The sequence below is a fragment of the Spea bombifrons genome, chromosome 6, assembly GCF_027358695.1.
Source record: "Spea bombifrons isolate aSpeBom1 chromosome 6, aSpeBom1.2.pri, whole genome shotgun sequence".
NCBI classification, from domain to species: domain Eukaryota; kingdom Metazoa; phylum Chordata; class Amphibia; order Anura; family Pelobatidae; genus Spea; species Spea bombifrons.
In genome coordinates, this window is record NC_071092.1 from 20072279 (window position 1) to 20085489 (window position 13211).

The following is a 13211-nucleotide window of genomic DNA, read 5'->3' on the forward strand; positions in this document are numbered from 1 at the left end:
TCTGAAAAAAACCTTGTCTTATAATCGAGCAAATACAGTACATTTAAACAGCAATTGGATGAATATTTACAAAAAACATAATGTCCAGGGATATAACTTTTAGACTGCGGGGAAACAGCTTCTTGATCCAAGGAGGGATCTGACTGCCATGCTGGGGTCATGAAGGAATTTTTTCCCTAGCTTGTGCAAAATTGGAAAGCGCTCAACTGGGGTTTTTTTGCCTTCTTTTGGATAAACAGGAAGAAATACAGATATGGGAAAGGCTGAACTTGATGGACGCATGTCTTTTTTCAGCCTATCTAACTATGTAACTATGTAGTGCCCTTTTGGGCCCCCCTTGCAAGTGTAGAATCTCTCCATATGTGTTTAATGAATGCATTTTACCTAATTGCTTCTGTCTAATTCAGCTTAGGGTACCGGGGGCTTCCCTACATCCCTTTTTCATGTATACTTAATTTTTTACTTCATCTCTTAGGATAGCTTAATTTGTCTGTCCATTTTCATCTAGAGACGGCCTTTGTTAACGTTAATATTAGAGACAGAGCTGCCATCTTTTGAAGTTCCACCTTGAATGTGTTTAGGCATGTAGACATGGTCAAACTGAGCATCAGAATGGGAAAGAAAAGGGATTTAAGTGAACAAGGGTGGTGGTGGAGGTATAATGGTGTGGCATTCTTTGGGCCCCTTAGTACCAATTGAGCATCGTTTAAACGTGACAGCCTACCTGAGTATTGTTGCTGACCATGTCCATCCCTTTATGACCATGGCGTACTCGTCTTCCTGATGGCTACTTCCAGCAGGATAATGCACCATGTCACAAAGCTCGCATCATCTTAAACTATTTCTTGAACATGAAAATGTGTTCACTGTACTCCAATGGCCTCCACAGTCACCAGATCTAAATCCCAATACCTTTGGGATGTGGTGGAACGGGAGATTGACATAATTGATGTGCAGCCATCAAATCTGCAGCAACTGTGTTTCCAGGACCTTGTAGAAAGTATGCCAAGAAGAATGAAGGCAAAAGGGGGTCCAACCCGACACGAGCAAGGTGTACCTAATAAAATAGCCAGTGAGTGTATATGTATTATCAGAAGGGATGCTTAGGCAATGTATGTGGGCAAGAGCCAGCAAGGTCCTTCCTAGAGCTATCTTGGAACATGGAATCTAATTCCCTCTCAGTTTTAGGATCCCCTTGTTTAAGCTGGAAAGTCTGATCTGCAAATGACTCGAGGAAGATGTCTAAAAATATTGTATACTTTTTGACTAAACGAAATGAGTATATATTAACATGCTGTTTGTTTCTTCTCCGTACAGAGTATAATCATGGCAGTTGTCCAGTGTATCCCATTCTTTCTATTTGTCATCTGCGAATGTCTGTCTGCTCTCTTGGTTGCCCATGATTACTGTGTGCTTGGAGCTGGCCCTGGAGGACTTCAAATTGCCAAATTCCTGGAAGGTTCTAGAAGGGACTACTTGGTCTTGGAACGTAGTTGGATCCCAGGTAGCTTCTTTTCTCGTTTCCCACGGCATCGTAAGCTGATCAGCATCAACAAGCAATTCACAGGACGCAAGAACAGTGAGTTCAACTTTCGTCATGACTGGAACTCTCTGCTGAGCGGAGAAAGACACTTACGATTTCATCATTATTCACATGACTTTTTTCCCCATGCTGATGATATGATCAAGTACCTGCAGGATTTCAGTGCTGGTATTCGTATTCACTATGGAGCAGATATTAACCACGTTAGAGTTGAGCCCAATGCTAAGGCATGGAATGGCCACTATTTCCTCTTGGTGGATCAGACAGGCCTGGAATATCAATGCAAGTAAGGAAAATCACACTTTCTGATTAAAGTGAATAAATTGACATGTAAAATTTTTCATGGTATATGAGAGGGTGTATGGAAGCATGTTAGAATAAACATATTTTAGACCCTGGATTCTTTTGTATCCTCTACCCATATACAGTGACCAAAAAAGTAAATTAACCCAGTTCCAATTATTCCTTCAAGCCTTTAGCTGCTACTCTGGGGGTTCTTTTTTGTACCTCACTGAGCATTCTGCGTTGTGCCCTTGGAGTCATCTTGGCTGGGCGTCCGCTTCTAGGGAGAGTAGTCACAGTACTAAACAATTTGTCTGTGGACTTATGAATATGGAAACTCTTTGAGATTACTTTCTAATGCTTTCCAGCTTGATACAAATCAACAATTCTTGATTGTAGGTCTTCTGAAATTTCTTTTATGTGAGGCAGGACTCGACAAACCCTGGGTTCTGCAGGGGTGCCATCATGAATCTGGCACCCTATGCTACACAGCGGGGTCACCTAATGTAAGTCACTTCACAGTGCGCCCCTGCAGGAAAGCATAGTGTGCCGGATTCAAGAAGGCAGAATATAGACAGTGGCATGGTGGGTCTTGTGTATACTATGGTGTCAGAGTCAATGTGTATGTGTATATTTGGATAGTGCTGGAGTCAGTGTGTGTAATTGCATACTGTAGTCTCAGTGTGTAAATATATAGTGCTGAAGTTATTGAATCTACTGTATGTGTCAGCGTCAGTGTGTATGTATAGTGCTGTAATGTATGTGTGTACTGTAAATACTTGTGTATATGTATAGTTCCAGAGTCGGTATGCCTACTGTATTGTAGTGTTGGAGTCAGTGTGCAAATGTACTGTATAGTGCTGGAGTCAGTGTGTGTGTGTGTGTGTGTGTGTGTGTACATGTATAATTCTCTAGTCAGTGTATGTATGTGTGTACATACTTGTGTATATTTATAGTTCCAGAGTCAGTATGTCTACTTTATTTTCATATTCAGTGTATGTGTCCATAGTTTTAGAGTGTGTATTTTATATATGTATAGTGTTAATCAGTGTGTGTATGTGTGCATGTATATAATAGTGAGGTGCTAGCATGTTTGGTATTGTTTATGCTACAGTAGAATGTTAGCATGTGTGTGTAGAATGTTAGTGTGTGTCTGTTACTGTATGGTGTTAAGAGTATTTAAATGGATGTTAGTGTATGGCAAGGCTCAAAAAACCCCGGGCACAACATAAATAAAAACATAATTGGGAAAGAAAAAAAGCTGCTTCTAGTTAGTTTTAGGGCTGCAACAACTAATCGATAAAATCGATAATAATCGATAATGAAATTCGTTGCCAACGAATTTCATTATCGATTAGTTGAATCGATTATTATCGATTATAAAATGAGGGTTTTTTCAGAGCAAACACTCTGAAAATACCCCTCATTATATAATCCGTTTAGTCTGACTCACAGCAGCAGCTCCTACTTACCAGTCCCTCCCTGTAATCACTGTGACAACTGGCCCCGCCCCTTCCTTCTCCCAGAAGGCCAGAACCACATGGCTGTGACACTGTAAGTATAAAATTAATTAACTGTAAGTATAAAATTAATATTTGGGCTGCTGAAAGTTAGGGGAGGTGGGGGTTAATTTAGGGGCAGCTATGGTTTATGGGGTGTTTAGGGTTAATTTAGGGGCAGTTATGGTTAATGGGGTGTTTAGGGGCAGCTATGGTTAATGGGGTGTTCAGGGGTAATTTAGGGGCAGCTATGGTTAATGGAGTGTTTAGGGTTAATTTAGGAGCAGCTGTGGTTAATGGGGTGTTTAGGGTTAATTTAGGGGCTGTTGTGGTTGACAGGGTCTTTAGGGTTAATTTAGGGGATGCTGTGGTTAATGGGGTGTTTAGGATTAATTTAGGGGCAGTTATGGTTAATGGGGTGTTTTGTTTTGATGGGGTATTTAGAGTTAATTTAGGGGTAGTTATGGTTAATGGGGTGTTTAGGGTTAATTTAATGATGAGGACTAAGGGTTAATTTGATTAATTTAATAAAGTTAACATAAGGTGCAGTTAGAGATAAAGGGGGGGGGCAAACTAAGGGGAATCTAAATCGTGGGGGCCGTAAAGATTAACCCAGTACTTATTTAAAAAAGTATGGTGTCAGTGTGATGCGAACGGGTCTGTGACTCTATGAGGGGACTATGAGATATGTGGGAGGCAGCGTGGAGTGGCATGTGTGGGAGGCAGCGTGGTATATGTGGGAGGCAGCATGGAGTGGTATATGTGGGAGGCAGCGTGGAGTGGTATATGTGGGAGGCAGCGTGGAGTGGCATATGTGGGAGGCAGCGTGGAGTGGCATATGTGGGAGGCAGCGTGGCATATGTGGGAGGCAGCGTGGCAAGCCTGGGCTCAAATGTGCATAAATTGGGGGGGCTGGTTGGGAAATACAGACAAGAAATGCATTTTATCAAAGTTTTTTTTATTCTGCTGTTTGTATTTAACATCATTTGTTTATTAAATTATTTTAAATAAATGAAAAATTTACATTCATTTTTTTTATCCGATTAATCGATGAATCGGCAAAATAATCGGCCAACTAATCGATTATGAATCGTTAGTTGCAGCCCTAGTTAGTTTAGTTCTGTAAACTGACATGACATTGTATTTTTCATTCTGTTTTCTTTCCTTTTTATCTACAATGAGAGTAAGATGGGAGACTTTATACCACTCACAACCATCAATATATCACTGTACGTTGAGCTTAAAGCACTCCATTTGCATGTGTATAGGGTAGTGCGACTGAAGCTTTCAGACTGTTATTTTGGGTGTTCTTCTATAAAAGCTGAAGTCCCATGAGCTCCTTGAGTCTCAATACAGTGCTGTATATATGGTAATGTAGGGTAGCATTGACAAAAACCTTGTTTAATGTCATTTTGTTTCAACAAACTTCCTTTATCTGCAGGCGTGGAAGCCACCATTGTAGTTCTCCCCACAGTGCTGCAGGGGACCTGGATCCTCCTGTCTGGTAACCTCAGCTGCTGCCGGCACTTCCATTGGGCGTCTATCACAGAGCGCCCGCGAAAGCGCGGGTAGCAGTGAAGGTTGTCTACGCACGTACCCTTCCCGGCCTAGCGTGCCCTCGGCATGGGGGCCGCCTCCACGCCAGGATAGCACGCCCACTGCCGGGAAAGCAGAGCCAGTTGGGGAGATCATTGATCTCTCTATGACAGGCGGCGCTCCGGAAGCAAGACCGGCCTGTCCATGGGACCCCGGCGCAACTGGTCATCGGCGGATCAGACTTATCTCTTTAATTTTCTCGAGGAGGCGGGGCCTAGCGGGGTCACACAGCATCATTGCATAATCCCATGGGAGCTGCAGTAAGCGCCTGCGGAGGCATTGCAGTGAGTGAAGTGCCTTAGTTGCTTGAGTGCGTGTCTTGGTTTGGAAGTGTGTCAGAGTGGGTATATTAGTGTCTGGGTATGTTAATGTCTGGCTAGGTAAGTGTCTGTATGGGGTATGTTAGTGTCAGAGTGGGTATGTAAGTGGGTATATTAGTGTCTAGGTATGTAACTGTCCCCCTATATGCCACTCTGCCTCCAGAAATGCCTTATACCCCCTATATGCCATTCTGCCTCCAGAAATGCCTTATACCCCCTATATAAGGCATTTCTGGAGGCAGAGTGGCATATAGGGGGTTAAAAGGCATATCATGGGGCAGAGTGGCCTATAGGAGGGTATAAGGCATATAAGGGAGGCAGAGTGCCATATAGTGGGGTATAAGGCATTTCTGGGGGCCAGATGTGCATAACTGGGGGGGGGCAGGTTGGCAAATAAAAGGAAATAAAAACAAATATTTTTCTCAATCATAGCTTTTATTAAATATGAAAAAATAGTTTACATGAATTAATATTTACTGGTAAAACTTTTTTCCTATAGGGTCGTCTTACAATCAGGCTTTTTCTTTTTTTCCTAAAATAATATTCAGGGTCTTATAATCGAGCAAATACGGTAATAGCTGGTTCCAACCATAGCAACAATAAGCAATGTGATGAAGCAGCTGCTAGGGGTGACAAAATACTAGCATGCTGTTACGTACCTGGCAGGGAGATCTTCTGGGTCTTCCGTTCGGCAACCGCAGCCGCCGCGAAGAAGGGGGAGACCCCCCTGCCTCTGCACAGCAGCCTCCTCCACTGCAAAGTAGGGGAAGACCTCCCGCTTCTGCACAGCAGCATCAGCCACCGCGGAGGCGAGGGAGACCTCCCGCCTCCACACAGGAACTTCGGCAGCTGCAGGTCCGGCTCCGGTGTCCTGACTCGATCCTCTTCATGTCACCTAGTGGTGCCGGCGGAGATTGCCTCGCCTTTTACAGGGAGGTTACGAATACGCCACATTCAAGATGGCCGCAGAGGAAGTGACGTAACAGGACTTTGAAAATTTCGTGGGAAAGCTCTAATTGGCGCCAAAACTCCACTCCCTAGTTAAGAGATTCTGAAACCTTCAGTCATTACCTTCTGATGGTCGTGCCTATTCCTCAGTACGTGTTCCGTTTGCTCTCCTGTTGCTTACCTGGCTTGTTCCCGTTTATCCTGTCTTCTGGTATCCTGAGCTCGGCTTATCCCATGATGTTCCTGTTCTCCGGTATGCTGACCTTGGTTTGTATTATGACGTTCCTGATCTCTGGCTCCCTGACCTCGGCTTGTTGGATTTATCCCTTTCCAGTCCTACCTGACATCGGTGTCTCCTTCCTACGCTGTGTCATGACACATACATTAAAAAAACATATAGCAACATCTAAAAATGTGTTAATAGCTCTGTCCAAAGCATTGTTATGGATTTATTTAGAATGGGAGAGAGTACAAAGAATAGCTAAAAAATGTATAAGAGGAACGGGGTATTTTTAGCTATTTGTGCAATTTAGTTAAATTGCAGTTAAAGTCTTGAAAAGAGGAACTTACACAGTAACATTACAAGGTACAAATATATTTAATGTTCTTGCATAAGAATTCTTCACTCTGATGGAAAGAACTATAAAAGTTAAGGTTAGCACACAATTCCATCTTTTAAAAAAAAACATATTCACAGTTTATATGTGGTCGCATCACAAGGCATTTAAGCAACACGGTTTCAGCTTTGATCATTGGTGGCATCGTGGGAATGATCCAGTTCAAAGAAAATATGTTGAAAGTAAAATAAATAAATAAAAAATATTGGCACTGTATCTCCCCAAAAATCCTGGCATGGAAGGAGTTAAAACACCAACATTTAAAATACCTTCTGGTGTTACATAGTTACATAGGCTGAAAAAAGTCATGCGTCCATCAAGTTCAGCCTTTCCTATATCTGTTTATTTGTTGCTGTTGATCCAAAAGAAGGCAAAACCCCCCCGGTTTCGCTCTTTCCAATTTTGCACTAACCAGGGGAAAAAATTCCTTCTTCAGATTTCTCCTTGGATCAATAAGCTGTTTCCCCATAATTAAAGATTACATGCCTGAATATTATGTTTTTCCAGGTATCCATCCAGTTGCAGTTTAAACGTCTGTACAGACTCCGATAAAACTACCTCTGCAGGCAGAGAATTCCACATCCTTATTGTCCTTACTGTAAAAAAAACCTTTCCTCTGCTTTAGTCTAAATCTCCTTTCTTCCAATCTGAACGCATGACCACGTGTCCTATGCATAGTCCTGTTTATGAACAGATTTCCACACAATGGTTTGTATTGGCCCTGAATATATTTATATAATGTTATCATATCCCCTCTGAGGCGACGTTTCTCTAAACTAAACAGATTTAAATTAGTTAACCTTTCTTCATAACTATAGTGCTCCATTCCTTTTATTAATTTTGTAGCCCGCCTCTGCACCCTTTCTAGTGCTATGATATCCTTCTTTAGAATAGGTGCCCAAAATTGCACAGCATATTCAAGGTTTCGGCCTTACCATTGATTTATAAAGAGGCAAAATTATATCTTTATCCCGCGACTTGATGCCCCTTTTTATACACGACAATACCTTACTGGCCTTAGCAACCGCAGACTGACATTGCACATTGTTGCCTAGTTTGTTGTCTATAACAATTCCCAAATCCTTCTCATTTGTTGTTACCCCTAATTCACTACCGTTTAGGGTGCAGGTTGCTTGTGCATTCCCTACCCCGAAGTGCATAACTTTACATTTGGCTACATTGAATTTCATCTGCCATTTGTGTGCCCAGTCCCCCAGTCTATCTAGATCCCTCTGCAGCACAGTAATATCCTGCTCGCCTTGTATAACTTTACCTAGTTTAGTGTCATCTGCAAACACAGAAACATGACTTTCAACGCCTACTGCCAGGTCATTTATAAATATGTTGAATAAAATTGGCCCTTCAAATACTTTCCCAGCCACGGAAGTTAAGCTCACAGGTCTATAATTTCCAGGCACAGAGTTTGAACTCTTTTTGAAAATAGGAACCACATCTGCCTTCCTCCAATCCTGTGGTACAATTCCTGAAAGAAAAGAATCCCGAAAGATTAGAAACAGAGGTTCACTTATTTCCTGACTCAGCTCCTTAAGTACTCGTGGGTGAATACCATCAGGCCCCGGAGCTTTGTTAACATTAATTTTCTTTAGTTTTGGTATCTAGTTTTCAAAAATATATGGTTTGATCGGGCCATCACAGATGTCCCAAAAAGGGCTGTCAGGGTTACACCCTGCCTGCTTGGACCCTGCCTATATTACTCTAGTAGTGATGTCTATCTTGAGCCTCTAGTGGCTTCCCTTTCCAGTATCAGAACCTCGGCTACTAGCCGCCTGTACCTTGTTATCTGGGTGGCGCTCCCTCCTTAAATACCTGCCTTATCCTTCGGTATGGGCCTTTCCATTTGAGCTTATACAGCCTTCTACGTATACTTTGCGTTTGGCCATGCTGACAGTGTTCTCTTTGGATCGTACCGTTTTGACCTGGCCTGTCTTGACCCTGTGCATCAGTTCCTGATTCGGCCTTCTGTCTATGATCTCCTGTTACTGACTCGGTTTGCTTGACCATGCCTTTTCCTGCTGTGTTTCCTGCCAGAGGGCTTTCTGCAGTATGCCTTGTTCGGGGGCTTTCCGGGCGCGTATCCAGCTTCAAAGATGTCCCAAATAGCAGAATAAGCTATGTGGTTTTTTTTTATAAGCCTTAGATGATGCAATCAAAATTATGATATGTAAAGACAGCCCTTCTTGTTTTGGAAAAAATATATCTATATATCTATAATTTTAAGGCCAAGGAGGTTATTTCTATCCTTTGTTTTTCTTTTAGTCTTATTTATTTTGTCTTGTTGGTTTTTGCCCAATGAAGTTTTTTGAACATGTTATGAATGACAATGACATCACTTTGTTTTTTTATTTTTTTTTTAATTATTTTAGTGAATTTTTTTTTTAAATCACTAATCATTTTTTTCCCTTCATTTTGTGTTTCCGCATGGGAGGAGGGTGAGAAACATGGTTTCTCACTCTCCTTCCTGCGATCCCCTTGCACCGATCACACTGTGATCTCTATGCAAGTCCCCACAGACTTGCATAGAGATCACAGTGTCTGTGCCTCATCAGAGGCTGTGATCTCTTATGACCTTCCAGATGACGTCAGCAGTGATGCGACCCGGAAGGGAATGCCTGATCACGCGATCGGCATTTAAAAATGTAGCAGTTTTCCAGCTTTCGTGCCAGAAGCTGTTATATGAGATCGGGCAGCAGAAAGCCAGCAATGCTGGCTTCTGCTGTCAGGGGGGAGTCCAGGCTGTCAAGAAAGGCAGGACGTACCGGGGGGATTCTTGGGATGCATTTTTTGGACCTACCGGTATGTCCACAGGGGACTCAAGGGGTAATATTAGCCCTGCTGCTGATATATATATATTAATATTAGCCCCTGCTGCCAATATATATATATATATAGTAGGGCTGAAACAACTAATCGATAAAATCGATAATAATCGATAATGAAAATCGTTGTCAACGAATTTCATCATCGATTAATCGGATCGGTTTTTATCGATTATAAAAAGAGGTTTTTTTCAGAGCAAATGCTCTGAAAAACTCTTCTCCTTATATAATCCGACCTCAAACAGAGATCGGATTATAACACCGGAATCCAGATCCCCCGCTACGCTGCAGGGGACCTGGATTCCCCTCACTGTCGGCCGGTCTCTCACTTCCGTCTCTCTCCCCCTCCCATCTGCCTCCTCCCCCCTTCCATACATCACTCTGCCTCTCTACCCGGCACCGTTACTGACAGCCACTTTCCCTGCAGCTTCATAGAAGCCCCAGTGTAAGTGAAGGGCAGTAACGGAGTCTGTCTGTGCGATGCAGACCCCCACCGGCTGACAGAGAATCATCCTCTCTGACAGCCGGTGAGGGTCTGCATCGCACAGACAGACTCCGTTACTGCCCTTCACTTACACTGTGGCTTCTATGAAGCTGCAGTGAAAGTGCCTTCAGTAACGGAGCCGGGTAGAGAGGCAGAGCGGTGTATGGGAGGGGGGAGGAGTCAGAGGGGTGTATGGGAGCCACCCTCCAATACACCACTCTGGCTCCTCCCCCTCTCATACGCCACTCTGCCTCTCTACCCGGCTCCCTGGTGTCTTGTCAGAAACGGAGGTTCACAGGAGGCAGAGTGGAGTATGGGAGGTTGAGAAGGCAGAGTGGAGTATGGGAGGGGGGAGGAGGCAAAGTGATATATGGGAGGGGGAGGAGGCAGAGTGGAGAATGGGAGGAGCCAGAGTGGAGTATGGGAGGGGGAGGGGCCAGAGTGGTGTATGGGAGGGGGAGGAGCCAGAGTGGTATATGGGAGGAGGCAGAGTGGCGTATAGGAAGGGGAGGAGCCAAAGTGATGTATGGGAGGAGAGGAGGCAGAGTGGTATATGGGAGGGGGAGGAGGCAAAGTGATGTATGGGAGGGGAGGAGCCAAGGTGATGTATGGGCGGGGAGGAGGCAGAGTGGTGTATGGGAGGGGGGAGGAGGCAGAGTGGAGTATGAGAGGGGGGAGGAGCCAGTGTGGTGTATCGGAGGGGGATGAGCCAGAGTGGTGTATGGGTGAGTTATAGTGGTGTATGGGGGGTATTATGAATTTTTAGGGCATATAGGGGGTATAAGGCATATGGATATTAGGCATATCAGGGGGGCATAAACATATCTGGGGGTAAAAGGTATATCAGGGGGCTCAGTGGCATATAGGGGGTATAAGACATCGATATAAGGCATATCAGGGGGGGATAAAACAAATCTGGGGGTAAAAGGTATATCAGGGGGCTCAGTTGCATATCACTGGCATATAAGGAGTATAAGGCATATCAGGGGGCACAGTGGAATCTAGCATAAAGAGGTATAAGCCATATATGGGGGCAGAGTGGCAAGCTGGGGGTCAGATGTGCATAACTGGGGGCAGTTTGGTAAATAAAAAAATTTAAACAAGGTTTTTTTCTCAGTTTTTTTTAAATATGAAAAATAGTTAACATATGAATTAATATTTACTTATAACTTTGTATTAAAACCTAGTTTGAGAAACACTGTGTTTGGGTTCTTGTAGCTTTTATTATTATGTCAGTAAAATAAGAAGGTGAATAGAGAGAGGCCATTGCAATAAAGAGATGAAAGTGTAAATTGTACATTTTTTATTGCAATTTTTCTTCAATTTAAAATAATGTATTTTTTTTTATCCGATTAATCGAAAAAATAATCGGCCAACTAATCGATTATTAAAATAATCGTTAGTTGCAGCCCTAATATATATATATATATATATATATAAGATCCTGCTGTCGATACATTTTGTATTGAAAAAATTGAACCCTACGCACAAACCCAGCTTTGCATGTATAGATCAATTGAAATTCACTGAAATGTGAACTCAGCACTGAAGGCATAGAATCATACATACAAATCCTGTATTTGCAGGTATACAATAATAATGGATTGAAACATAGCATTGAAAGTATAGATCAACAGAACACACAAGCCCAGCATTACAGGTATAGATCAACTGGAAATCACATGTAAACTCAGCACTGAGTGTATAGATCAAATAAACACATGGATTGAAGGTATTGATCAACTTAATAAGACATACAAACACTGTATTTGCAGGTATACATAAATAATGTATGGAAACATAGCATAGCAGATATAGATCAACAGAAAAACACAAAAACCTATTTTTGCAGGTATTGATCAATTGGAATTCACATAAAAACTCAGCATTAAAGGTATAGATAAACCCCCCTAAATTACAGGCATAGAACACAGGTTACACAACCCAAAGCCAGCCCTGGCATCCACACTGCCCACATAGAACCTGACTAGCACCCAGATAACACACATAGGACTTGCTATCTGTGTCCCCAAACAGCCCAGCATGATCCAACTTTGTCCCCAAACAACCCGTCTTATGCCATCTTAAACACCCTGCCTGTGTCTTTGCCTTTCCACAAATCAATTATACATCTATGATACACACAAACACTTTTACAGTCACTCACACTTTCACTCACATAATTCATTCACACAATCATCTACTCTCTCACTCATTCACACAAATCATTTACACATATCCATTAATGCATTCTCACAAATTCATTAATTCTCTCCCTCATTCAGACAATTCATGCACACATTAATTCATACTCTCACTCATTCAGACAATTCATCCACACATTAATTCATACTCTCTCATTCAGACAATTCATCCACACATTAATTCATACTCTCTCATTCAGACAATTCATCCACACATTAATTCATTCATACTAACTCATTCACCCAAGTCATCCACACATTAATTTCATTCTCTCCCTCATTCACACACTAATTCATTAATTCTCTTACTCATTCTCACTCTAAATATTTTAATATTCTTACTACCCTCTTTCTCACTATCTACTCCCTCTCACACCTTCTCACTATCTAACCCCTCTCACACCTTCTCACTAGCTACCCCCTCTCCCTCCCTTCTTACTTTATACCCCCTCTCACTTTATACCCCCTCTCACACCTTCTCACTATCTATCCCCTCCCTTCTCACTTTCTACTCCCTCTCCCTCCCTTCTCACTATCTACCCTGTGACTGACCGACCAGGGACCTCAGGTTGTCCCTTTCCGCCTAGAGCGACTTCTCCCTTCAGGACAATAATCTACCACAATCCGTGGGGAATATCCCTGAGCAGAGTAAAGGGGTATCGCTATCCAGTACCCAAATAACCAGGCGAGACTAGTCTTTGGGTACAACAAAAGGAATAACTGTTTATTATGGAATAAGTGTCGCCTTTTATAGGAAGGGACAAAAGGAAGGGGGACAATGCAACAGGACACCGGCACCACTAACTCTGGGAGAGAAAGAGCATACATTATCTTTATTAGATTATCTCTTAGTGTGCCATGTGCAAACTTTTACAAAATAA

The 13211-nt window shown here is 42.6% G+C and overlaps 1 protein-coding gene across 1 annotated transcript in view; it reads left to right on the forward strand.

Moving 5' to 3' along the window:
- FOXRED2 (FAD dependent oxidoreductase domain containing 2) overlaps positions 1 to 13211 on the forward strand; it is a 114479-nt gene that overhangs the window by 15915 nt on the left and 85353 nt on the right. The window contains exon 2 of the mRNA XM_053469060.1: positions 1318 to 1829. Within this exon, the coding sequence (XP_053325035.1) occupies positions 1327 to 1829 (503 nt within the window). The 5' untranslated portion in view covers positions 1318 to 1326. The remainder of the gene's footprint in view (positions 1 to 1317; positions 1830 to 13211) is intronic.